This window comes from Eptatretus burgeri, chromosome 17 (assembly GCF_056783735.1).
Source record: "Eptatretus burgeri isolate ZD-2024b chromosome 17, Ebu_testis_v1, whole genome shotgun sequence".
Classification (NCBI taxonomy): Eukaryota; Metazoa; Chordata; class Myxini; order Myxiniformes; family Myxinidae; genus Eptatretus; species Eptatretus burgeri.
Genome location: NC_140977.1, coordinates 10,693,142 through 10,720,072, shown reverse-complemented (window position 1 = coordinate 10,720,072; position 26,931 = coordinate 10,693,142). Strand labels below are relative to the sequence as shown.

The following is a 26,931-nucleotide window of genomic DNA, read 5'->3' as shown; positions in this document are numbered from 1 at the left end:
CAAGTTGTTACTGGAGTTTGTCAGGTGTGTACTGGCCCCCACACTTTTCAGTACTATGGATTGGATTCAGCACACGATGGACTGCCCCCCCCCACACTATGGATTGGATTCTGGGGAGGATGTCAGAGAGATCAAGTTGCAGTGCATCATTTGGGAATGTCAAGATCTCTGACCTTGATTTCACAGATGATGCAGTCATTTTTATGGAGACTGGATATCCTTTTGGGCCCCCTCAAGGTGCTGAATGAGGAGTCAGAGCCACTGGGATTATGGGTTTCCTTGGTGAAAACTAAGATCCAGGCTTTCAATGACATCTTGGATGCTGCTATCCTGTCTGTACATGTTTGTGGTGAGGATGTTGAGGTCACGGAGAGATTCACTTACCTTGACAGTGATATTCATGTCTCTGCTGGCCGTGAACCAGACATGAATCGACAGCTGGGTTGGGCCTGGGGAGTCTTGGATTCACCGGATCATGGAGTGTGGCACTGTTGCTACCCATGCAGGACGACGAAAGTCTGAGTCTTCAGGTCCTTGGTGCTTCCAGATGTGAGACTTGGACTCTGACTGGGGATCTGAGACGGAGACTTAATTCCTTTGGTACCAGGTTCTTCGGAGAATACTTGGCAATCGCTGGTCGGACTTTGCATCCATGAGCGGTTGCTGAGAGAGACTCAAATAAGATTTGTTACATGCGTAGTTCGTGTGCGTCAGCTGCGGCTGTATGGACATGTGACTCGTTTTTCTGATGCTGATCCTGCTCACCAGATTCTCTCAGTGAGGGAGCCTCGTGAGTGGAGGATGCCAATGGGCTGACCACGTGCCTCATGGCTGCAGCAGGTTGATCAGCATCTCAAGGAGATGGAGATTGGTCAGGCATCTGCCTGCAAGATGGCCAGATGGAGGCCCCTGGAGTACCAGCAGAAAGTGGACGCAGCGATGCCCTGCTCCGGTGCAAGCTCCCATACCATACCATACCTGCCCTGCCTGTGAACCACAAGGGTGATGGTTTGGAGCTGGGTCAAAATTTGAGGCAAAGGCAGACAACACAGTGGTGAGTGCTTCATGTCAGACTGCTATGAAGAGTGAAAGGTGAGCAGGAAAACACAGTGAAGAAAAAGACATGGGTGCATTTGAGGGCAGTAAGGGATCAACACGACTATTGTGCAATACTGTTACAGAAGGTCGCATCGACTGGAATTGCCGATCAGCCTCGATCCTTTTTCCCTTTCGAGCCAAAACCGAGTGACTTCACAACTTCCTTGTTGAAGCAATACCTCTTCGGGCAAATTATGAATCATGCATAATTCGGGCAAAAGTGAATAATTGCGGGAAAGAAAAGCAACGCTTGCCAGGTTAATCCAGTGGTGTTATTTCACAACGTAATCTCAAACATGAGTCATGACAAAGGAAAAAAAAATAAAAAAAAAAAACAAGAGAGAAAAAAAAGCAGAGCTGCGGAAGTGCTCAATGAAAGAAATAAAACAAAAATCCAAATCAAATCAGAGGAATCATTTCAAAAATATTTTCCCCATCCACACTAATCCTCAATAACGCAGCATTCGCAAAGCGACTTTGCATATCATCGAGATGCAAAACAATCTCCCTTCTCGCTTCGAGGAGGTGCACAAAAAAAACCCAATAATAATCATTGGAAGAAAATGCACGAGGAAATAGTTATAATTCGAATAGCAATGATAATCAGAATAATAATAGCAATGGTTAACATGAAAGCGAGCAATAACAAGGTGCCAACTCACCCCTCCCCTCCCCCACCCTCCCACCTCCCCCCCCCCAGCACTTGGATTTCGCGCTTTCTTATCTTCACCATCATAGACATTCATCGTGAGAGATTTTTACTCCCGTTTAATCCTCGAGCGACAGAGTGGTCGCCACCATTAGGCCGTGCCATCGTGACAGCATAGGCAAAACGGCGCGACTTGTATAAACCCAACAGCTCCGATCACCGGCTCAACACAGATAATTAGCGGTGCAGCCTCTCATCAAGACAGGCAAGGCTGGAGCAAATCTTCGAGGGAACATAAACTCCACTGGTTCAGCAGACTTTGGGGAAGGTAAACGCAGAGACTGCTAAGTTTCCATACTGTAGGAACTCCGGCACGCTGGGAAGAGATAGAGGGGGGAAAAAGTGAGGGAGATCAACTCCAGCACACAAGGCACAATTTACACAAAAGGAAATTAATAAAATTCAGACAAGTTTTGTTCGACACGTGCGCGTGGGAGGATCAGCGCAACCGCACAGGAATGGCCCTTGGGGTATGTAGTCCATGAGCCAGACCTCAGAATTTCATGGATTGGCAAAATCTGTGTTTTCTTGAAAGGCATATACCCATAGATGTAAAAAAAACTTTGAAGCCAAGCTTGGAACGGTAGCTTAGTGCTCGTAATCACCTCTTAAAGATGGAGGACCGGGCCCGACCCAGGACCTGAAATTATGGGGTAGGGGAAATATAAATTGATATTTTTTTCAACTAATGACCCGATTGCTACAAATGACCACTCAAAATGTTGCAAAGTTTATGTTCTACACATCTATTATATGCCAATATGCTAATTAAGTAGGTCACCAGAGGTCAAAAGGTCATGAAATTTGACTCCTGCTTAGAATCTGGCCATCCGTTCAAAAAACACCACCGTCACCCTACCAATGGGAATTTATCAGCCAGAATGGACTCAAATGGAAGTTAATAATTGTCCAAGTCCATTCTATGCCTAAAAGTGTGGAATTTATTTGTATCTGAGCCATGGTACATAACAGAAAATGACATCTTTGAAAACGGCCATTTTTAGCCCAAAAAAAACTTCAAAAATGAATATCAATATGCTCATAGTTAATGAACATTTTTTTTGCAGGAATTCAATTTTATACTAGTAAAGGCTATGCAATATTTCTTTCAATGTAACATTTTGGTCTGTTTACAAGGTCAGTAGAGGTCATTTGAAGGTCAAACAGCCCCTCTTCTCTTTCTTTGGACTTTTTGTTTTTTTTCAACAGGGACACCTGAAGTGCCATTTGTTAGCCAATTAATTAACTAATTGGCACTTCTGTATTGTTTCTGACTACCAATCCTTCGTTCTTGAAGGACACAACGTTCATGAAATTGACATGACACATTACAATTGATTTGAAACGTTCTAGTTGTTTGCTCTGGCACAATCTCTCAGTTGTTACCACGAACCATGTTCAGTGAATAGTATTAACAAGGAATCTGCCTAAAAGGTAAGCTATGCAAGATTTTTAGTCACTAAAACTGTCCAAAAGTAGGTTACTTCAACAAAAAAAAATCTCAGAAATCTTGGTCAAATTCACATAGGCCTCATATATATATATATATATATATATATATATATATATATATATATATATATATATATATATATATATATATATATATATTGTTGTGGTTACCAGATTCGCAAACCACCATTCAGGTCCCTTAGGTGAGGTATCTCGGTAAGTACATGTGTAGTTAGGCCCAAACCCGTTGTCTAGTGGGAATACATGTCATTTATACGTGCTGCGACTCTTCAGGATAGCCGTTTTTCTTTTACTATCTTTATTTTGGACCGATCGCCATCACCACAACCACAACATCAACCACCAACCACAACACCGCTTCACCACAACCGCCACGACCTTTACCGTCACAACTCGCCACCATCGCATCACCGTCATCTCGCGCCACTCATGGGCACCGATGCTGGACTCGTGTAGGGCGCACGTTGAACAGCGTGTACAAAATCACGGATTTTCTGCTTCAAAAACGGATCCAAAACGACACACGCCCACTTTTTGCCGTCCAATCGGTGAGCGAGGGGCGAATTGGCCCCGCCCCCAGGGCGATCGATATATGCAAATTTGTGGATCAAAAAGCCTTCACGCCCACTTTTTCTCGGGCCAATGGGGAGCGAGTTGAAAGGTCAAAGGGAGGGGGTCAAAGGCGAAGTTACGGGGGGATAAAAGGACGGTGTTCGTCAGTCAAAAGAGTCGTAAAAGTCGGAGCGAAAGAGTCAGCAGAACGAGAACGAGGGGTCGGAGAGTCGCAAGAGGAACGAGAGAAGGAGCAGAACGGAGTAAAAGTCGGAACGAGGCGAAGGAGTCGGAACAGAGAGTCAAGACTTCGCGGGCGGTGGAGCTGCTCGTCGTGTGCGTTGAAGTCGGAACGGAGGGGACGAGCTGTGGAGAGGCGGCGAGGGCGAACGAGGGGGTGCTCGCGTCGTGCAGGGAGCTGCCCCCCTGGGGGGCGGGCAGCACGACCTGGCCGAGGTGGAGACGCTCGTCGCGCACATAATAAAGATCCTCTTTTCCCCGAGCATCAGCAACCCCCTCCTGTTTCCCCCCGCGCTGAGATAGTGCGACCAAGGGGGCCCCGTTCCCACCCCCCTGCCAGGCACTGTCCACGAGGCCCGCGGGTTGCGGGGCCATCGCCGCTCCGCGTCTCATCACCAGACGGGTAGGCCCGACCTGGTCTCGGCCCCAGGCCTACCTCATTCTTGAGGGTATTTCTTTTCCTTGGTTTTGGGTATGTGTTGTCGGCGCCGTCTGTGAAGTAGAATTGTATAAGTGTTGCCGTGTGCTCGGTAGTCGGAATTAGCTCTGCACTGTGTTTTCACTTTTATGTTTGCTTTTTGTGTAAATGGAATTGTGTTTTCTTTTTTGTGTGCATTTGGTGGAATTGTATTTGTGTGCTTTCCGTTCGTCGCGAATAAATGTGCTTTATTGTTGAACTGTTTCCCGCTTCGCTTCGTCTTTTCCCCATTGAACCCCCATCTTGCTTCACGTAAAGGGTTGGTAGTGGGCTGAGTACGCCCGATAATTAATCGAACCGTCGAGGTCGACGATAACACCGCTCGGTTATTCTGATAGTACGGAACGGGTAGCTTAAGTGGCCCGTGTCCGAAGTCGACCTGCGGCGAGGTGCGATCGCCCGGTCTACCCTCCGCGTGGGTACTTAGGTAGTTCGAATTTGGCGAGCAACCCTATCCCACGCGGGGGCTGATTGGCTCGATCGCGGTGAGACCGAAAGGTCCACCCGTGACTGGTTCCCGGCGTTAGTCCGAGAGGGTCACGACTGGATTGTCCGTCCGGTGGGCGACGTGCCGCGATTCGAGTTACGTGGCCGTTCGCACGCCGGCGGGCGCGAAGACCGCAACACTGGTGTCAGGTCGTACGATACAAATTCATCGCCCTCCTCGCGGCACTGGTATCGGAGAACAGGAAAACGGGCTCTCCTGTCTCCGGCTAAATTTACGGGAATCGGTCCAGGGGTGAGAGAAGCGACCCCCGATTCCCTCCAAATTACGAGCGAGCAAATTAACCCTTCACGAGAAGCGAGATGGCGTCTCAAGGCGAGCGGGAGCCGGGGGTATTAGAAATGTATATGTGTAATAATGTAGAGTCCATGGCCCAGGATGGAATCCCCGAGCAGGAAATGTTGATTGTGCAGGAACACGGACTCGCCCAACTGAACCCAGGGCCCGAGGTGGGTGCGGCCGCGGCGTATGACACCTCCCCCTCTCCACCAAAACCCTTCCCCAACCCTTGCCGAAACTGCTCAGCTGAGTGCATCCAACATGGCCCAGCTATGCGCCATGCTGGCGGCAATGAACGAAAAGATGAATGCGAAAATGATCGAAAAAATGGATGCAAACACAAATGAAATGAAAAACGAAATGAAAGGCATGAACGAAAAGATGGATACAAATACAAATGAAGTGAAAACGACGATGGATGCGAATACACAGCAAATAAACGGAATGGAAGCAAACATGAAAGAAGAGATGAAAGACCTACCGGGGGAGACGCAGAACATGGGCCGATGCCTGCAGGCGGGCATGAAGGCAGTGACCAGGGAGCTGGGAATGGCGACTCCACGTGTGGGAGCAAACGAGCTGGGTGGGGGTGCAACGGCTGACAGGCCCGCGGTGGAGGCGGGTGAAAAAATAATTCGTGGAACGTGTTGGGCGAGGGTCGCGACGGTGACCAAGAGGGAAAAATTAAATGGGGAGACCAAAACGTGTGAGACGAGACACGAGGTGACGACAACAGAAATAATAGTTGAGACAAGGGAGGTAAAGGGTGAAGAGTTGGCAGAGACACGGGAGATGGGAACGATAGAGGGAAGACTACACGATGAAGACGGGGTAAGTGACGCGCACGCACACACGGAGGTAGTGGAGGACAATGGGGTTGAGCTCGCGGAGCGTGTAGGGACCCGGTGCGAGCACCTGGATGGCCTCCTCCAGGAACGAGGGGAGGGAGTATGCCTTGAGGCGAGTCACGACCAGGTGAGTTCGGTCGTGTTTTGCGAGGTTGAGGGGACGGGTGCTGTGGACGGGTGCACGGAGAGCTTGGGGGGTATAGAGGCCCCGGAGACCCTTGTGGGGACACGAATCCCCAGTGTGGTTGTCCCTGTGTGTGTGGTGCAAGGCGTGAGTGCGTCCCCGTGTGTGGAAGCGACCCCGTGTGTGAGTGGTGTGGTGGCGATGGTGCTGGAGTGCGTGCTTCCCAGCACGCCGTGTTTGGATGAGGCACCGTGTGTGGATGAGGAACCGTGTGTGGAAGAGGCCGTGTGTGTGAGTGAAACGGCCAGTATGAGTGAGGAACCGCGGTTGAGTGCCCCGCGTGTGTGAGTGAGGCACGAGTGAATGGAGCACCACGTGTGAGTGGTATGGGTTGTGCAAGGGAGACCGTGTGTGTGAGAGAGCGGTATGAGAGGGAGATGTCGGTTGGCATGCGGGAGCACGCAGCCGCGTCTCCCGGTGTGAGTTTAATGGTGTGGACTGTGTGCGTCGTGACACGCAGGTGTGCGTGGGTTGAATGGAGACGGAGACGGCGACATGAGAAGAGAGAAAGCCGAGTAGCGGCTGTGGTTGTTTCGAGGACCGTGCCGGGTTCACCCAGCAGTGAGCACGCGGTTCGTGCTGTGCAACGCACGAGACCGCCACGTGCTCGCTTGCGAGGGTGAAGTCCCGGTCCGGAAACGCACGCGGTGGATTTGCCGATCCCGCGGACGGACAAAGTTAGGCAGGTAAATGGATTTGGACCGGACGGGTTCTCCACGCGATCGTGTGTGTTAAGCTCCAACGGGCAAAGCACATGTGTTCGCGTGGGGAACCCCTCGAGACGTGTGGCTTGTGTTTTTTTTTTTTATGCGCACGGTGACGTCATGGCTGCACGTGGGGTTGGAATCCGGCAGGAGGGGTATCTCTGCCGGATGGTCCCGTCCAAGGAGGGACGAGGAACACGTGCAGCTGCATGACGTCACGGGCAGGTGCAAAGTGCGCGAGCTCTGAGTTGCCGCGCAGGTGCTGCGCATGGGAAAAAAAAAAAGAAAAAAAAAGCAAGGCTCACTTTCGGGTGTACAGGATTCCTGGGCAAGGGGTGAAAGACCCCCCTTACCCTGGGCACAGGATGAAAACTAGTTAGGGGGAAGGGTTAGCTTAGTTAGACCGACTTCATGGGGCAGGGGTAAGTCCTCATGGAGTCCGTGGAATGGATTAGTTAGAGGGATTGTAGCGAGCTTTAGGTTGGGAAATAAAATGATTTTTTTGGATTTAGAAGACAGTGACAGACTTGTGGATGTGTAGAGGGGACGTAGTTTAGCTACGTAGGTTAAAAGGAACGTGCTATAGTGTAAGGGACGACGTGGGAGCACGAGTTAGTTAGGGGGTGCAGATAGAAGGATGGCAGAGTTCAGTGGTGTGTGTGTTGAAGAGTTGGAGAGTTGTGAGGTGAGTACTTGTTGAGTGAGTGAGGCCAGCGGGTCTGTGTGTATGGAGTGAATGGGGAATGCATGGTGCGATGAGTGATTGGGGGGAGGAGTGACTCCCGCCCAAGGGACCCCGGGGTCAGTGTAGATTGAGTTAGCTGGGTTAGTCAAATTGAAAAATGGAGGTCGTTTTGCTGTTGGTGGGAATGTAGGCTCGAAACCCATTTGGAGGGGTGCAGGAGCCCTGTTGACGGGCTTGGGAGCGTGGCTGCGAAAGGTGAGTATCGCTGAGTGGGTACCCCGGGCACCAAGCTAGTCGTGCGCGGTAGGCCATGGGCCCATGGGGGCCGGGATAGAGTAGTGGGCACGGGTGCGCCTGCTTGGTGCGGGGGCCCGGGCGCCGTTAGCCGCGTGGGCAGTGTTGTGGGCACGGGTGACCCTCGGAAAGGGGCCCGGGAGGCCGGCCTGCCACGTGTGCGTTTCAGGGGAGGTGCCATGGGGGGCACTCCCCGGTGTTAGGGAGCTGGTAGGCTCGGAGGCAGTGTAGTGCCCGGGGGTGCCATAGCGGGAGATTCGGCAGAGGGTCGTGCCTGCCAAAGGGAGCCACGTGTCCCAGCCAGGAGACCGTGTGAGGGCACGGAGAAGGAAAATTGGGGGCGAGGCCCGAAATTGTGAGGACACCAACACAGGCGACGGGAATCTGGGTTGTTAGAACCAATAGTTTAGCGAGAGGCGCTTGTTGAAAGCCCCGGGGTAGTTTAACAGTTAAATGGATAGGGTAGATTAGGAGATGTACCCCTCCGCACCATCCATCCCCTCGCTGTCGTTGTGGGCCGCTGGACCCACTTTGGGTTAGATCGCCGAACTCTGGGGAGGCCATTCTGAGGCTTCGTTGGGCCTCGACACAGGACGTTAGCTCTCCCTTATTCCCCTCCGGGAAGGAACGTAAGGGTTGGGAGTAGGCAAGTTAACAGTATAGGTTAGCCGAACAAGGACGATAAAGGGGGTTAGGGGACGATTTATAGTGGGGAAGTAAAAATAAAAACAACAAAAAAAAATAAGTGGGGGCTAAATTGGTTTTTCACAAATTAAGGGAGTGGGTATGTACAGTGACAGGCAAAGGCGATAGGTTGGGAGGGAGACAGGTAGGTAGGTCCGAGCCCGCCTTCCGAGTGGCCAGCACCACCGCACTCCCTCCACCAACCTCCACTGAACGGCAAAGGCTGGCCAGCTTCATCTGCTGGCTGTGTTACTTCAAGGCCTGTGCCGGCCCACTTGATCGGCAGCTGTTGTGTTGCTGCAAGGCCTGTGCCGGCCACTTCGTCTGCAGCTGTGGTACTTCAAGGCCTGTGCCGGCCAGTTCATCTGCCCGCTATGTTTGCCTGCAGCGGCCTTCTTCTGCGGGCTGTGTTTGCCTGATCACCTTTGCCATGCCATGCCCACTGCCCCTGTTCACCAGCCCCCGTTCAATTTTTGCTTTGCCCCCCCTGTTCATTTCCATGTGCGCCAGGATCTGAAAGCAACAGTTTGCAAGCTGCAAGAACTGCCCTGTTGGCAGCTACAACACGGGCCTGCAGTGGCAGCCCGTGCACCGTGTTTTGCGTCCATCCGTTCATGCATCCATTCGTTGTGTTCATTGCGTGTGCCACTTGAGCTGGCACGGAGACTGCGTTTGTGCGGCCCATGCACCGTTGTGGTTCACTGCGTTCAGTTCAAAAGGGAAGGCCTTGGACTGCGTGTGAGCAGCCAGCCACGTTCCCTGTCACCTGCATTGTTTGAGCCAGAGACTGCATGCGGGCAGCCTGGCTCCCTGCTAACTGCTTTCTTTTTGCAGAGTTCGATGATCCTGGGCCATGGTTTAGTGTAAAATTTGTAAGTTAAGGTTAAGATGTACTGTACATATGAGTGCGCCCCCGGCATGTATGTCTTAGCGCCGGCAATTTTATTTAAGTCGTCCGTGTGAGTGAGTTTGTTTAGGTAGTTACGCAGCCCTCAGGTTATTTATTTTGGGGACACGAATACCATGAATGTCGCACTCAGGGATCCGTAGGTAAAATGTACTAGGGGAAAACTACACATGATGGCACACGAAAATTTGACGACTCGGGACGAGTCTGTAAAAAGGAAGGGGGTAGTGTTGTGGTTACCAGATTCGCAAACCACCATTCAGGTCCCTTAGGTGAGGTATCTCGGTAAGTACATGTGTAGTTAGGCCCAAACCCGTTGTCTAGTGGGAATACATGTCATTTATACGTGCTGCGACTCTTCAGGATAGCCGTTTTTCTTTTACTATCTTTATTTTGGACCGATCGCCATCACCACAACCACAACATCAACCACCAACCACAACACCGCTTCACCACAACCGCCACGACCTTTACCGTCACAACTCGCCACCATCGCATCACCGTCATCTCGCGCCACTCATGGGCACCGATGCTGGACTCGTGTAGGGCGCACGTTGAACAGCGTGTACAAAATCACGGATTTTCTGCTTCAAAAACGGATCCAAAACGACACACGCCCACTTTTTGCCGTCCAATCGGTGTGCGAGGGGCGGTGGCCCCGCCCCCCAGAGACGATCGATATATGCAAATTTGTGGATCAAAAGCCTTCACGCCCACTTTTTCTCGGGCCAATGGGGAGCGAGTTGCAGGGCCAAGGGGAGGGGGTCGAAGGCGAAGTTGCAGGGGGACAAAAGGGCGGTGTTCGTGAGTCAAAGGAGTCGTAAAAGTCGGAGCGAAAGAGTCAGCAGAACGAGAACGAGGGGTCGGAGAGTCGCAGAGGAACGAGAGAAGGGGTAGTAAAGGTCGGAGCGAGGCGAAGGAGTCGGAACAGAGAGTCAAGACTTCGCGGGGCGGTGGAGCTGCTCGTCGTGTGCGTTGAAGTCGGAGCCGGAGGGACGAGCTGTGGAGAGGCGGCGAGGGCGGACGAGGGGGTGCTCGCGTCGTGCAGGGAGCTGCTGCACCCCTGGGAGGCCGGCAGCGCGACCTGGCCGAGGTGGAGACGCTCGTCGCGCACATAATAAAGATCCTCTATACCCCGAGCATCAGCAACCCCCTCCTGTTTCCCCCCGCGCTGAGATAGTGCGACCAAGGGGGCCCCGTTCCCACCCCCTGCCAGGCACTGTCCACGAGGCCCGCGGGTTGCGGGGCCATCGCCGCTCCGCGTCTCATCACCAGACGGGTAGGCCCGACCTGGTCTCGGCCCCAGGCCTACCTCATTCTTGAGGGTATTTCTTTTCCTTGGTTTTGGGTATGTGTTGTCGGCGCCGTCTGTGAAGTAGAATTGTATAAGTGTTGCCGTGTGCTCGGTAGTCGGAATTAGCTCTGCACTGTGTTTTCACTTTTATGTTTGCTTTTTGTGTAAATGGAATTGTGTTTCCTTTTTGTGTGCATTTGGTGGAATTGTATTTGTGTGCTTTCCGTTCGTCGCGAATAAATGTGCTTTATTGTTGAACTGTCTCCCGCTTCGCTTCGTCTTTTCCCCCATTGGATCCCCATCTTGCTTCACGTAAAGGGTTGGTAGTGGGCTGAGTACGCCCGATAATTAATCGAACCGTCGAGGTCGACGATAACACCGCTCGGTTATTCTGATAGTACGGAACGGGTCGCTTAAGTGGCCCGTGTCCGAAGTCGACCTGCGGCGAGGTGCGATCGCCCGGTCTACCCTCCGCGTGGGTACTTAGGTAGTTCGAATTTGGCGAGCAACCCTATCCCACGCGGGGGCTGATTGGCTCGATCGCGGTGAGACCGAAAGGTCCACCCGTGACTGGTTCCCGGCGTTAGTCCGAGAGGGTCACGACTGGATTGTCCGTCCGGTGGGCGACGTGCCGCGATTCGAGTTACGTGGCCGTCGCACGCCGGCGGGCGCGAAGACCGCAACAATATATATATATATTGATAACTGCCAAAAATGTTGTTCTTACCATTATCCATGTACATTGTATGTTCCTAGATATAACATACCAAGAATGCCAAAACCCTAGAACTGCACATGCGCCAAATAGCAATAACACGAGTAATAGAATTTCTATAGGGGTATTTGCAGCATTTAGCAGACGATGGACTAAGCAGATTACAAACACTGATAGCACTGAGGTTTTACAATATATTAAGCAGTATACTGGCGAAGTTTGAGTAAAATTGGTTGAAATTTTTCCATGTCCATCCCAAGGTTGAAAATTTGGAGGTTAAAATGGCATATTTTGCAGTTAATACAACGAAAATGCAAGAATGTCATGTTTTTGAGAAGGTACAGTTAAAGAACAAAGCCATATAATTTAGTTGCCAATAGCCTCAGATGATGCCGGGAGCACACGGAAGGTATAGATATATTCATTTTGCCAATTGAATAATTTTTTGTGTCCATGGGGTGTTGAAGTTGACTGAAAAAATGGGACCAAATAAGTATAAATTTTCATAAAGCAAATTTTTTTGCAGAACATGTGAATAAAACCTGCATGTATGAATTATTGGGCAGATGCGCTGTCTTCAAAACTAATTTTCCAGTATATTAACTTTAATTTAGCTCATATTTAATTTTTATTATTTTTCAATTTTCATGTTCATTTTATTTTGGTCATGCCTCACTGGTCACACTTGAATGATTCCTAACAAAGGGAACACTCGCACTGCTGCGGGGAGCTTTATATCGGTATTCTTGGTAATGAAGTAGGCCTATTTCATAATGAGAACCACATGGCTTCGTAACCACATCCCAGAGTCCATTAGTAATTAATAATGTTCTTCACTTTCAGGCAATAATGGAGGGCACTGGAAATCTCGACGAACCCTTACTGCCACGCAAGTTGACCCATTCCTCCTGCATCTTCGAGTGCGAGGACACAGACCTCGAGCTGAATTCACCCCAAGATCGTGCATCGTGGGAACGGCTTCAGAAAGCAGCTGAGATCCGGAAGCATGCAGCGATTCTTAGGATTGCTGCTACGGCTTGAGATGATGAGATCCCAGGGGATGCAGGAATCAATTCGTTAAGAAACGTGACCTGGATGCTATTGAAAAAGCGGCATCTGCAGAGAATCCGGATAAGCAGGGACGGAAAGAACTGAACCGGAGAAAGTCATCAGCAGGTCCAACCTTGTCATTATCACGCGTGTATGAACCAGTCTGCATCTTCTGTATGAAAAGCACCAAGCATCTCACGAACAGCAAAACAAGAGAGCTCTTGGTCCAATGTGTCGATCTACGTTCTGATCAGACAGTTAGGAAGGCAGCAGTAGACCAAAGTGATCCAAGAATGATGGCGATTGCAGCTGAGACCAAGTTGCAGCTGAGGGCCACGACCACCAGTCTTGCTATCGTAGGTATACCAAACAGACTATCTCCAAGACTAACTCTGAAACGAGTGGTGATCTGGTGGCATTCCGCCCAGACCCAGACGAGGAGTATGCTAAGACTGAAGTACATTGTTACAGTGGACTGTTCAGGTTCATAAGGGATGTTATATTTGAGAAGCATCAAGTGATAAGAATGACTGAGTTATGCAAATACCTGCTTGATTTGTTCGTAGAATCTGGTGTAGGGCGAGGTGAGGTGAAAGCGTCTAAAAAGCACATCCACAGAAAGATCAAGTGGGAGTTTGGGGAGAGTATACATGCGATACCAGATGAGCAGGGCAAATTGCTGGTCTATCCTGACAACCTTTTCATGTCCCAGCTGGTGCAAGAAAACCAGAGGCTTAAAGAGGAACTCCTAGCTACCAAGCAGAACACCGAAATCAGAGCACATTTTCACATGATATTTGACATTTGTGGGTGAAAGATTTTATATGAACACCAACAAATTGGCATCTTCCATTTTTGCGTATTTTGGGCTAAAAATGGCCGTTTTCAGAGATGTGTCAAATTCTGTTATGTACCATGGCTCAGATATAAATAAATTCAACACTTTTAGGCATAACATGGAATTGGACACTTATTAACTTCCATTTGAGTCCATTTTGGCTGATAAATTCCCATTGGTAGGGTAACGGTGGTGTTTTTTGGACGGTTTGTTAGGGTTACAATTTATATTTCCTCGACCCCATAATTTTGGGTCCCAGTCGGGCCCGGTCCTCCCATCTTTAAGAGGCGATTACTAGCACTAAGCTACCGTTCCAAGTTTGGCTTCAAATTTTTTTTTCATCTATGGGTATATGCCTCTCAAGAAAACACAGTGAAAATTTGCCACCCCAGGTGGTACCAAAATCTGTTCTGGCTCATGGACTAATGGGGGTTGGGGAAGCATGTGTTGCTGTAAACTGTGGCACTTCATTCAATAACTACGCTCGTTTTTAAAGATCATCTCTGAACCAATCACATAATTATTGTCAAATATCTGTTTGGCAGACATTGCCATATAAACATGTAACTCACGATGCTGAGATCCCAGGTTTAAATCATGTATGTATGTATGTATGTATGTATGTATGTATGTATGTATGTATGTATATATATATATATATATATATATATATATATATATACATATATACATATATATGTATATATATATATATATATATATGTATATGTATATATATATATATATATATATATATATATATATATATATATATATATATATATATATATATATATATGTATGTATGTATGTATGTATGTATATATATATATATATATATATATATATATATATACATATATACATATATACACATGTCGGTAGGCGACATGGATGGTCGCTATATAATTGCATACGAGTCATACAGTTTTTGACGGATCGAGCTGAAAATTTTTGACAGAGAGGTTGATTATAGTGCGCATAAAAGCACAGAAGCAGATTTTTGGGGAAAAAAGATAAAAAATATTTTTCGGATTTTTTCAAAAATTTCAAAGTCCCGTTGCTCGGCAACGGTGGCGTCCATAGAAACGGTGCTCAAAAGCATACCACTTGATCCTGGTATGAACCAACCAGTCAAGTTTCATCAAAATCGGTTCATTCCTCTGGCGTCCAGAGCTGTCCATGACATAAATACAGACAGACGGAAAACCTGAGAATAACGGTAGTCTCGTGTCGACCCAATATATATATATATATATATATATATATATATATATATATATATATATATATATATATATATATATATTGTTACGAATTTCGGTCCGCCCGGCGTGCGATCGGCCACGTAACTCTAATCGCGACCGCGTCGCCCACCGGTCGGACAATTCAGTCGTGACCCTCCTGGAACAATGCCAGGAGCTAGTCACGGGTGGGGGGTTAACCTCACCGCAATCGTGCCAATTGGCCACCCGCGCAGGATAGGGTTGTTCGCCAAATTCGATCTACCTAAGTACCTGCGCGAGTAGTCGACCGGGCGATCGTACCTCGCCGCAGGTCGGCCGAGGACACGAACCGCTTAAGCGGTCCGTTCCGTGCTACCGTGATGACTGAGCGGTGTTATCGCCGACCTCGACGGATGAGATTCTGTTTATCGGGTGTTGAAACCCACTACCAGTTATTCCACTAGGTAGGGTGGCACTTTCAACATAGGGAGAGGACGCAACGAACGGGAAACATTTCACAAGCACATTTATTGCACACACAAGCAAGGGGCATTCATGCAATTTACAGGCAATGTAATGAAAATTAATCGTGCACGGGACGGGGACCAAGACACGAGCAAGGCAAAAGCACTACAACCGACGATTAGTTATTCTTTACGAGCACTTAAACTGTTTTACTTATGGAGACTGGTGCCACAAACACATATACAAAAGCCCAAAGAAATAAAAGGGAGAGCGTGACCGTGTGGTGAACTCCCCGAGCTCGTGTCCTCCATGATCCGGCTCCGCACACGATTTGGAGCGACTCCGCCACGACCACCGACCCCCTCAAAGTGCCCTCGATCCAGAGCGACCCAGCCAGCACGGTCCAGCGAGCGAGGTCCAGCGAGTGAGCCTTCGCGTCCGCTCACACGCACGCCTCAGACCTTGTCGTCGCGCTCCCGTTTCTCCTCAGCGGAAAAACTCGCACGCTCGCATTTCTTTTCTTTTTCCAAACTCAACTTGCTCGCGCTCGCGTTCCGCCCCTTTTCTTCACCAAGCCCCCCCCGCCTTGCGCTCGTGTTCCGCCTCTTTTCCACCAAGCCCCGCCCATCCTCAACTCCGCCCTTCCTTCCAGAACATGCGGGAAACTTCCAGAAGGAAGGGTTTTCCCGCCAAATCGGCGACGCTCGCACCGCCGCGGTATTCTTCTTTTTCCCTTGCAGGGTGAAATCCACCGCGGCGACGCCATTCGTTCGGGGGAGGGGGGGCGGGGGCCGCCTGCTTTCCCTCGTCGAAGGCCAGGCCTCTGGCAACCGTGTGCCGAGGTAGAACGCGGTGGTTGTTGAGGCGGCGTGGTTGGTGGTTGTTGTAATGGTGGCGTAGTTGGCATTGTGGTTAAGGTGGTTGTTGTGTGGTTGATCCAAAATAACGACAGATAAAGAAAAACGGCCATCTCAAAGAGTCACAGCCCGATGAACACACGAATAATTCCCTCTGAACAATGGTGGGGAACTAACTGAACAAAAAGTTACCGGCCTAACTGACCTGAGGACCTTCATGGTGCATTATAAATTTCCATAGCCGTAACAATATTATATATATATATATATATATATATATATATATATATATATATATATATATATATATATATATATATATATATATATATATATATATATATATATATATATATATATATATATATATATAGTGTTGGTTTGCATATTGCCACCCGATATCCTTACAATTCATGTAAAAGTACATCAACTCGTGTGCTGAATCAGATATATTTACAAACTTTTCCATGAGCCCTTGATCAATATAACAAAAAACACAAACAACAACAATAACTCGAGGGCTGCTGTCAGAGCTGATAGTTTCCGGTATAGCTAACTCGTAATATTGTTGTGGGGCCGAGTTTCGGAGGCGAGCACTACAGCGAGGTGGAGCAGTAGAGTCGGCTCCACTGAACACCCGGAATCTCGATCGTGCTTCTCGGAGAACTCCGAGAGGCACGGGTCCCTTACAGGACCGTGGTCGCCTATACTTCGACGGCGTGAGGTAGGGTCCACTTGTCTAACTCCAATTTACCTAAGTACTCACGCCATCCAACTACCGGGGAAACCACACCCTCAGCCGACTCTGTCCGATGCGAGTCGCGGTAACGGCTCGGATCCGGCGTAACCGAGCGGAGTTACCAGAGCCGCGCCGGACCGAATGCACAATTTGCCGCTTCCCAATTCCCCAACACGCACCGTGCTAAGCCAATGAAAGAAACACAGAAACGAGCAGATACATTTAAGAAGAGGGGGGTATTTATTTACAATAATCGGGGAGGGGAAAGCACACAAAGAGCAGAGTTAAACCGACTATCAAGAAGAAATGCGAATAATGTACAAGGCACTTAAACAATTGCTACTTATAGACTGGGCCCACAGACACACACGTGCACACACAAATACCCAAAAGAAGATGGACCTAAATTGTCTTTATCAAAGGTTCCCAGCTCGAGGGAAGATGAGCTGGAAACCAGAGCAATCATGGATCTTCCAGCCTCATGCGACCCTTGACGATCCGGCTCGGCAGGACTCGAACCCGCAGCACCGAGTACCCCCTTTCTCCAACGGCCAGGTACCCATCCGAACTCTGACCGACCCCCAGCTTGTCTCTCTCTCCTCGGCTACGAGGGTCCAATAAAGAACTGGGTTTATTTTCATTTGTGTGTGTGTCTGCGTGTGGGCCAGTCTCTAAGTAGAACAGAAAAATGTTTTTGGAACATTGTAAATACTTCTTGAATATTCGCATTAAGTCTTGCTTTGAGTCTTCATTTACTGTGAATAAATCATCACAGAAATGTTCCCAGTCCGTTTCCGTCCCTTCTTGCATTGGTCCAGCATGGTTCGGATCTGAGTTTCGACGGGGTTTTATCCCCGATAGTCCGTTCATCCCAGCCGGCACGGCTTTGGCAGTTTCTGCTCGGCTGCACCTGAACCAGAGTTGGTAGTCGGTAGTTGAAACTCTACCGCAGTCAATAGAGTGACCCGGTTCGAGCAAGACGTGCCGAGGGTGTGGTTTCCCCGGTAGTCGAAATCACGTAGTTAATTAGGTGAATTGGTTCTAGACAAAAAGTTCCTACGCTACGCAGTTGAAATATTGGCGACCACGGTCGATTCAGCGACCCGCCCCGTCACAAAATTATCCAGAGCGACGGCCAACAATTCCGGGGAGTCTGGTGGAGACGACGTAGCTTTCCCCACCCTAGTTGTCGTTCTCGCCACCGACCCCCGGCCTGCAACAATATTCTAGTTTTGTATTTTTCATGAATTTTCTGAAATTTGTAGAATTTGTTTTTCACTTGGAAGTTGTGGGTTACGATGTGTAAATAAAGGTGGAGAAAGTCTGATTTAATGTAATTTAATTCCAGGCTATAAAGCAAAAGGTTAATTTTGAAAGCGGGTGTCGACTTTCTATCGACACTGTACGATATATACATATATATATATATATATATATATATATATATATATATATATATATATATATATATATATATATATATATATATATATATATTACTGAAACTCTCATCTTGTATGTATGTTCCTGAAATACAGCCAAAACAGTACACGATAGTGCAAACATTTTCGGCCCACCTTACTCACAATTCTCCTGCGGAGTGCAGTATCAAGTTTTGTTCAAATCGGGAAACGAAAAAATTATTAAAAAATCAATTCCCGATTCAGTCAAGCACTCTTCGGGATTATTTGATCAATGCAAACAACCTCAGCGGTATAGTTCGCTGGAGCTATCTTGTTTGTTTTTGTTTTAGATATAGTTTTTTTTTTTTTTTAATCAAGTGCTGTCCGGGTTCACGGGTTGTCAAGTTCATATATATATATATATATATATATATATATATATATATATATATATATATATATATATATATATATATATATATATATATATTCGAAGGTCCCAGCAATGTCGAAGATTTCCTCTTTTAGCATTTGTAATTGGTGTTACCAGCTCAAAGTGTGAATGAATAAAGACATTGTTCCTCACTCATGAAATGTTTTTTTTTTTTAGACTTCAGTAAGATGATGCAGTTGAGAGGATTCCATTGTAAACATGATTATCCATGTATTATGTTACATTTGCTTTCTGTAAAACATACATCTGCCTTCAGATGATATTGATTTGTCATTTTTTGATGAAAACTATGTCACGACCTTGAAATGTTGCATACGTTCCAGGAAGACTTAAGTATATTAATTAGTACATGATTAAACATAACTTTAAATATTTATTACTTAGTTCACAAATTTAAAGAATATAATGCATGCCTTTTTGTGTGGACGCATTGTCATCGCTGCTGAGGTTATGCGAGTCGCGCCTGTCAATGTAATGTTGTTCTTTATAAACGCTGAGAATGTGTCAAAGTAATGATTCACTCTCTTCATCTGTGTAACTGTTTGTACCTCCAAACCCTGTGTAACCTTGAAGGGACTATTGTGCTCTTTTCTGATTGGCTGTACTTGGGCCTTGCCAACATTGTTTAGACTCTGTTCCACTCCTGTCTCGGTTGCAGAAAGCAGTTATTTTGATTTCAAACTATGGGAATAGTTACTCTTTCACAGATGAAAAGCTATTTCTCTTTTCTCCTGCTTGTTCCATCACTTCCCCCACTCATCCCCCCCCCGGCCTCCCTACTTAACATGGAGCTGGCTGGACGACTCGAGTGTCCGAGTCTATTCAGCTGCATAAAATAACAGACACGTGGACATCATATCACAACACGACACCAAATTATAAAAAAAGAGACAAAAAGAAAAAATGGAATGAATAAATAAAAGGAAGAAACAAACGGTCATAGACCGGTACTTGTGAAATCAATCGTTGTGACCTTACGGTTTGGGCCTCAAAAACAATAGCTTTCCAGCTTTTGATCAATGAACCAATATGCAAATTATATTCAAATTTCAAGTCAATCGGGTGAAAACTGATTATTGTAAACTTCACCTTTGACCTCAAAAAACCAATAGGCTTCCAGCTTGCGACTACTTCAACCAGGTGGTTAAGTTTTGTGAAAATGAGAGTGAAATTGCGACCTGTAGGCGAGTGACGTAGACAAACAGAAAACTAGAATGGCACTCGGGAGAGTGCATACCTCCGGCAGCCTGAACAGTTAACGTTTTTTTATATCCCACTGAAAGACAAAAACAAAACTATCCCCAATACCCTCTTCATTGACAAACGCATGTCCAACATGTACAGGCACCATGCCAGGAACACAAGGAAGATGCATTAGGTCAACCACCCCCTGCCTGAATAAACCAGGAATTCGAGAATTGTATTTCATTGTAAAGAGGAACAACCATTGTAAGATTGGCAGGTTAGATAAATAGAAAACATTACAAATGCACAAACTATGACCACTCGTGTTAACAACAGGCGTGAAAGCGATTACCATCAATTCTGGTTCCGAAACATCACCGGCCTTTCATTTTCACATTACCTGTGGATCATGCTGCCGAAGAAACAGGAACATGGTCTCGTCTGGGTTTCCCAGCACCAGGCCGCTCCGGTCTTTGCCTGTACCCTCAGCAGAGGCTGACAGCTGGCCTGAATAGTCAGAACTTTTAAAGTCAAACTGGGCCTAGGAAGGAGCACATTAAAGGCCATCATTAATCCAACATGTCACTGACCCAACAAAAAACCCTCTATCATTAAACCTATATACTGACAAACAATCAAATGGAAAAGCAGAAGTCCGATTGGAAGACGTCTGGTAGTATGCATTTATGAAGTATCTACAGTCGAGTGGGAATTTTGTGGTACAACAGCTGCAAAGTGGCTCAAGGATGAAACGAGTGCAACAAGCTCTCTTTAGGATTAATTTCCATAAAGGTAAAGACAGACAGATTTGTGGTCTCTGTCTTCTACCGCCTCCTTTCTGGACTTGCACCTCTCTTTTTCCGTGCTTTGTGCCCTCCCCACCCCATGTTTCTGCAGGGCGTACGTGGTCCACCATCAATCCCCCTCGAGTAAAACTACCTAAAACCAGGATCACTGCTCACCTTCACCCATTCATTCCTCTTTTTTTTCCCCACCCGTGGTACCAACTTCCACACCCTCTTCAATCTCATCTTTCCCTCCAGGCCTTCAAGACAGCTGTTCACCGCCATTTCAGATCGTCCCATATCCAAAATCATGATCTTTTCTATCCTCGTTAACCCCACACTCCCAAGCTGACCTCTTTCAAAATTTCCTGTTCTTCCTTCCTGAGAGTTTGCGGCTGTATCCATCTTGTCCACCCAGTGTGTCCTGTCCTACCCCACATTCCTCCCCACGCCCATTATTTGTCTACGTGTCCCTCTATTTTGTCCCTCATCCCTGCTGTTGGTGTGTTTCCCCGTCTTTCTACTGTTTCTTTTGTTCTGCTGTGTCATGATCCGTTTGACGTTAGTTCTTCCATGAGCCTCGACTTTGTATATATATATATATATATATAATGTATAAATTTTGAGCAGCTATTTGAAAAGACACATGTGGAAAAACGAACTCCGTTGAAAGTACACACAATTATTTTGATCAAAATTGAGAAAATTCAGTCTCCCCGAAATCGAGTTTTCAAATCGACCCGGACTCCGCATGCATATGGAACAGAAACCGGTCGGCTGTGTTCTGCTGGAGTGGGAAGTACGAGTAAACGATACGCAACGGTGACTGAACGGGAATAGCTGATGACGAGTGAGAAGGAGTTTGACTCATCGCTGGATGAGTTGGTGAACAATTTGAATTTTAACTCGGAAAACAAACAAGAAGAGCCAGATCGCATCGCAGAAGTCCCCTGACAAAGTATATTTGGCACGTAAAAATGAGAGGGGAGGGGCTGAGTAGGGGGAGGTTTGCATATTTTCTGACCATATTTCCTTCTGAACACAATTAATGAAACAAAATTATTATATACATTTTTGGGCTCATGGAAGAGCGAGATGTGAGAGTATTATAAAACAAACAGATTGCGGGGTGGGAGAGGCATACCGACTCAACAAGCAAAGGAATGAACAAACTGAATATGAGGAGAGGGAGGATGGAGGAAACCACTACAACCTGCAAATAAGGTGTTTCGGTTAGGTCGGGTTAATAGAGCTAGAAAAGATTATGAGGAGAAATGGGGGATGACGCACTCACTGCTAGTGATGGGCAATGACAGGAGATTGTGATCCACTGCCTGTAAGGGATGAGGGATGATGCAATATGGTCATACACCACTTCCTGGGGATAGGGAACGACGCAAGATGGTTTTGCAATGCCTGCTCGAGAATGGAGGGGGGGGAGGGGGTTGACACGAGGTGGTATTGCAATTCCTGCTCGGGATGGGGGAGCAGGTCGGCAGGGTTGACACGAGATGGTATTGTAATGCTTGCTCGAGAATGGAGGGGGGGAGGGGGTTGACGCAAGGTGGTTTTGCAGTGTCTGCTTTGGATTTGGGGAGGAGGGTTTAACACAAGATGGTATTGCAATTCCTGCTCGGGATGGGGGAACAGGTGGGCAGGGTTGACACGAGATGGTATTGTAATGCTTGCTTAGGATGAGGGGGAAAGGGTAGACATGAGATGGCAGAGTGGGGGGGGGGTGGGGATGCGAGATGGTGGTGCATTGCCTGCTTGGTGTGGAGGATGACATGAGATGGTAGTACTCCACAAATGAGAGATGGGGACAACATGACGAGATTGTGGAGCAATGCCTGTTAGTGATGAGGGATGACATCAGATAGTAGTGCACCGCCGACGATACGAGGGACGACGACGCTTTGTGGTAGCGTCAGCTGTTCGGTGTGGATTTTTTTCCATTTATTCGTATGCAGTCTGGCACTCTGGCTGCATCATTTTCTGGGGGTGCAGCTGTGCTGCTGATGCAATACCCGTTATCAGCACGCTGGTCCTCATTTTCCTACCTAGTGTTAATTCAGCGGCCGGACAGGATCCTGAGCCAAGCACCTTGACCGTTAAGCCAACACCAGGCCTCTCGGTATGGGTGATGATGGAAGATTGTAGTTTTGGATTTGGAGGGAAACCAAGGGGGAAGGAGAGGGAAAAGACTCACCAGGAAAGAATAAGAAAATTAAAACGTTTTGAAATTTGTATATTCGGATGCAATATGGTGCGTGTGACCGGCGCGTTGGCCTCGAGGACAAGAATGACTTGTAAAGTACGAGTAACCCTGCGAACATTTTTCACTCTTGTTTATGGCTATGGGAAACTTTTTTTTGGCGTTACATTCTCATCTTGCTTTTGGGCTGGCAGGATTGCCCAACCATTTGCACACCCGCCTCGGAGCCATTTCACCGGGATGAGCATGTTGACCTGGCGATGAAACTGTCATCATTGCGTTTCGCAAGCAGACCCCGCATCAGTGCACGTGCCATCCATCGGAAGGACGTTAAGCCCGGAGGACTCGCCTTCCAGCGCTGGTGGAAGTTGAAGATCCCATGGCATCCATCACGAAAACGAGGCGAGCTATTGCCAGCACCCTAAGTTCCAAAATCCTGCTCTAATCCCCAGGAGGCACTGCATCAGTGACGTCATCTTGCTCCCAGAAATAATGCAAGCCAGACAACAATGAGGAATCTTACTTTTGCTTGTGCACATGCCGATAGTATACGGTCTTTGACGTCAGTGTAAATTTGATCCATCAGATTTGTTCGAGTATTGCAGCCAGAGAACAGTTTGGAATTTCACACAAATTGTTTGGGGGGGTGGGGGGGGGAAACCCCTCAAAACGATCGATGCTTGCACCCACTGTGTTTACAATGGAAGCAAATGTGGAGTCGTAGCTTAAAAGAAGAGCAACTTCAGCAACAAGTTTAGTGGTTTAAACCCCTTTCCCCACCAAAACTACAAATAAAAGCATTTTACGCAAAGTCTATTTTAAGACAAGATTAACGGAAAATTTTCTGGTTCGAGGAAAAGGACGAGGCTGAAAAGGAAAACCCGCAAAATAGTGTCGAGTTTTGTTTTCGTGTCACAAAGTTTCGGTGTCCAACATCTCTGGAATAATGCGTTACACATCTTTTGAGGTGGAGACCGCAAGGCTCTCATTTGCCTAACCCATATAAATTTCTTGGCACAGTGGCTTCTGGGAATAATGCGAGCAAAATGACAAGTAGCCCGGCACGACGCAAATACAGCAGCGTCGTGTCGGGATGAACAGGCACGGAAACAACAAAAAATGGAGCGAAGTTGATGACGCGCCATCCCAGATCCCCACCTAAAGCAAAGTTGAAAGACCGCAAAAGGTACCACCAGAAATGAATGCCCCATGGGGTCACGAACCGGAAGTCAAATCTCAAAAATAAATAAATAAAAGTTACATATTTCAATGCGTCCCCCAATGTTGATTGCAGATACAAAGTTTCATTAAAAACAAATAATGATAATAAAAAGTTTTAAAATGTGCCCATATACTTTGGTACTTGACCTTTTGACCTCAACGCAGGGGGCGGGGCCAAAAACGATGCGGCTCTTGCACCTACGTGCCACGTCGTGATAACAACTGCTTCCTGAACGCAACAAATTTCTGCACAACCGTTTCGAAGGAAATAGACGGACGCACGCACGCACACACACACACACAAGCCCCAATTTTTTTTTTCCAAAAAGCCTGGGGAAAACGAGCAAAAGAGTCACGATGAATTTGAACCGCGAAGCTCTTGCTTCTCAATCTGATACATTTCAGTGAAAATTATCTTTCCATCAAAGTGCATGTACTCGTCGGATGCCATTGAAACTACATTTCCCGATGTGCCGTGCTCCTCTTTTCACGAGTGCCCGTGGTGAGGGACGGTCGACGCAAACGCCCGATAAAAGCCTTGCCTGGATATGCCTGTACGGTTCATCACTTGCTCCTTTCCAGCGAGAGAATACCAGACACTTGACCTCTTCTATGTCTCTTCTTGGCCAGAGGAGGAAGTCCATGTTCTGGGTGGAATCCCGAAGATCCTAGACAGATAGACAGACACACAGATAGACAGAGACGGCCATCTCCATTGAGTGGGCTCATCTCACGATATTTGGGAAAAAACCAAATTGATATCACACCGCAGTGCGAACAACACACGACGTTCTCCTGCCCCCACCTTGCGTAGAGGCCGATAACAGGGCACGTGCAACTGCACGGGGTCGTGTAGCAGTAGCTGGTGTGAGCTCAGTTCAGAATACATGAGTTTTTGAACCCCAGCGGCAATCTGCCGCTCAAACTGCCCCGCCATGAGTGGCCACACTTCAGCGGCCTGAAATACAGCCGGGGGCTTCTGCAAAGGGGGCGCGGTGGGGATCACGCACTTGTTAAAACAACGAGATGTAAACACAGGGTGAAGTACAAATCGGAGAGATTGCATGACTGCCATTGTGGTTACTCCCAAAGAACAGGCGGATCAACATTTACACAAAGAGTAAACGTAACAGTGTGCCAAGCTAATGTGGTCCTCAAACACAGTGCTCAAGCCTTTCCAGCTCGGCGTGCCGAACTCACCTTCCCTTTGCAAATGAACGCGATGTACACCTGGAACTCAAACTGGTCAGCCAGGGCCTCGTTCTTCTGCTGCAGCTGAGCCCGCAATCTCCCGAGAGCCCTGTCTCGTCGGCTCTTCGAGTCTGCCATGGCCCCCCCGGCCCCCGTTCGGCCGCTCTCCTTCCGTTCGTCGCTTTTTAACGACAACCGACCTCGTTCCAATTTCGCCCTTCAATTTCGTGGATCATGCAGTGACCGATCTGCTCGCTCGCCCCCGTTTTAGCAACATCATCATTTGGTCCGCAGATTCGTCAGCATCCTTGCAGCTCCCACCTCCTCCAACGGTCGCCCCTCTCCCCCTTGAGCAGTGATTTTTTTTTTTAACAATCTCAGGTCTCAACTGCTACTGTCAGTGTCATCATTTCTCAAGCATAAAGAACCAAAAGGTAAACTTAATTTCACTCCTCCATGTCTCTTTCCCCCCCCCCCAACAACCCCAAGTATCTCCAAACAAAGCTTCGCCCCGCTCCCTTGAACCCCTATCTCAAAAAGGGCTGCGTCTGGCAACAAAAATGCCGCTCAACGGAGGTCGGTTGCGGGTGGGCACCACTGTTCACTTCGACACTCTTACTGCAATTACAAACCAGCATCTGACGTACAAACTGGCAATGGCAGGAACACAACGGGAAGCATCGCCCGAACGACTGGAGTGGGGCTTTGTGCCTCCCGACTGGAAACTACAGCTCGAACACAGACGATGAAAGGGAGACGAAGTGGGGGAAAAAAAAAAACGGATTTCGTTAAACTGCACATCGAGCTCGACGTAATAGTCGGTGCGCAAAGCAAGTTGCGGGGACATCACCGAGGAGCAACGGGCACGACGCTTGGCACACTTCCCACGGCTTTCTGCACCTGCCCATCGTATCACCTGTGAAATGAAATGCAACAGCAACAACAACAACAACCCGAGGAATAAAGTACAAACTACGAACAAAACAGGAATGAAATCAGAGTGAAGGAATTACGGATTTGCAGGTGTCGTTCAATATTCAACAACTGGCTCTTGGGTTGAGAGAGAGAAGGAGGGGTGGGGTGGGAGGGAGAGGAGGAGGAGAGTTGGGGGGTAACGATGATAAAAAAAAAAAATCTGATCAGATTATTAACCTTGAAAAGAACAATAACCGTACAATCGACACGGATCGATCATATGTGGAACACATCAATAAGGGGGCAACAGACACAGTCCGTGAGAAACCCTGCGTCGCCCACCAAGGCCGAGGCTCGACATCTCTCTTTCTCTCTCTCTCTCTCTCAAGGGCTTTCTCCGTCGCCTTTGGCCTTGCGAACCTCTCCTTGCAGACTCGGCCTGGATTTTTTTTTTCTCTGTGCTGCTCTCGTTGTGGGTGAGAGGACGCTAGAAATCAGGTCAGACTCCACCCGGTCCCGGGCGCTTCTGCTGCTGCTCCTGCTGCTGCTGCTCCTTCTGCCTCGCCTGATGTTGCTGCTGCTGTTTCTGCTCCTGCCAACTCGGACAACTGAAGCCCCAAGCCATGTCTGTAGGAAACGGCACCGCGGCTCACAAGTCGCGTCAACGGATGAAGAAGGACGAACCGGAAACCGGAAGTAGCCGATCGCGTCAACGGATGAAGAAGGACGAACCGGAAA

At 47.9% G+C, this 26,931-nt stretch overlaps 1 protein-coding gene across 1 annotated transcript; it reads right to left on the bottom strand.

Annotated features, from left to right (window-relative positions):
* Nucleotides 1-1,348: 1,348 nt before the first annotated feature.
* Nucleotides 1,349-26,903, bottom strand: C17H6orf62 (chromosome 17 C6orf62 homolog). Its single transcript, XM_085862154.1, has 5 exons — nt 25,288-26,903; nt 24,893-25,066; nt 24,630-24,755; nt 20,267-20,407; nt 1,349-2,123 (listed from the first exon to the last, which is right to left on the bottom strand). Exons 1-5 carry the CDS (start codon nt 25,414-25,416, stop codon nt 2,004-2,006), a joined length of 690 nt encoding a protein of 229 aa, XP_085718280.1. The 5' UTR covers nt 25,417-26,903; the 3' UTR covers nt 1,349-2,003.
* Nucleotides 26,904-26,931: the final 28 nt, after the last annotated feature.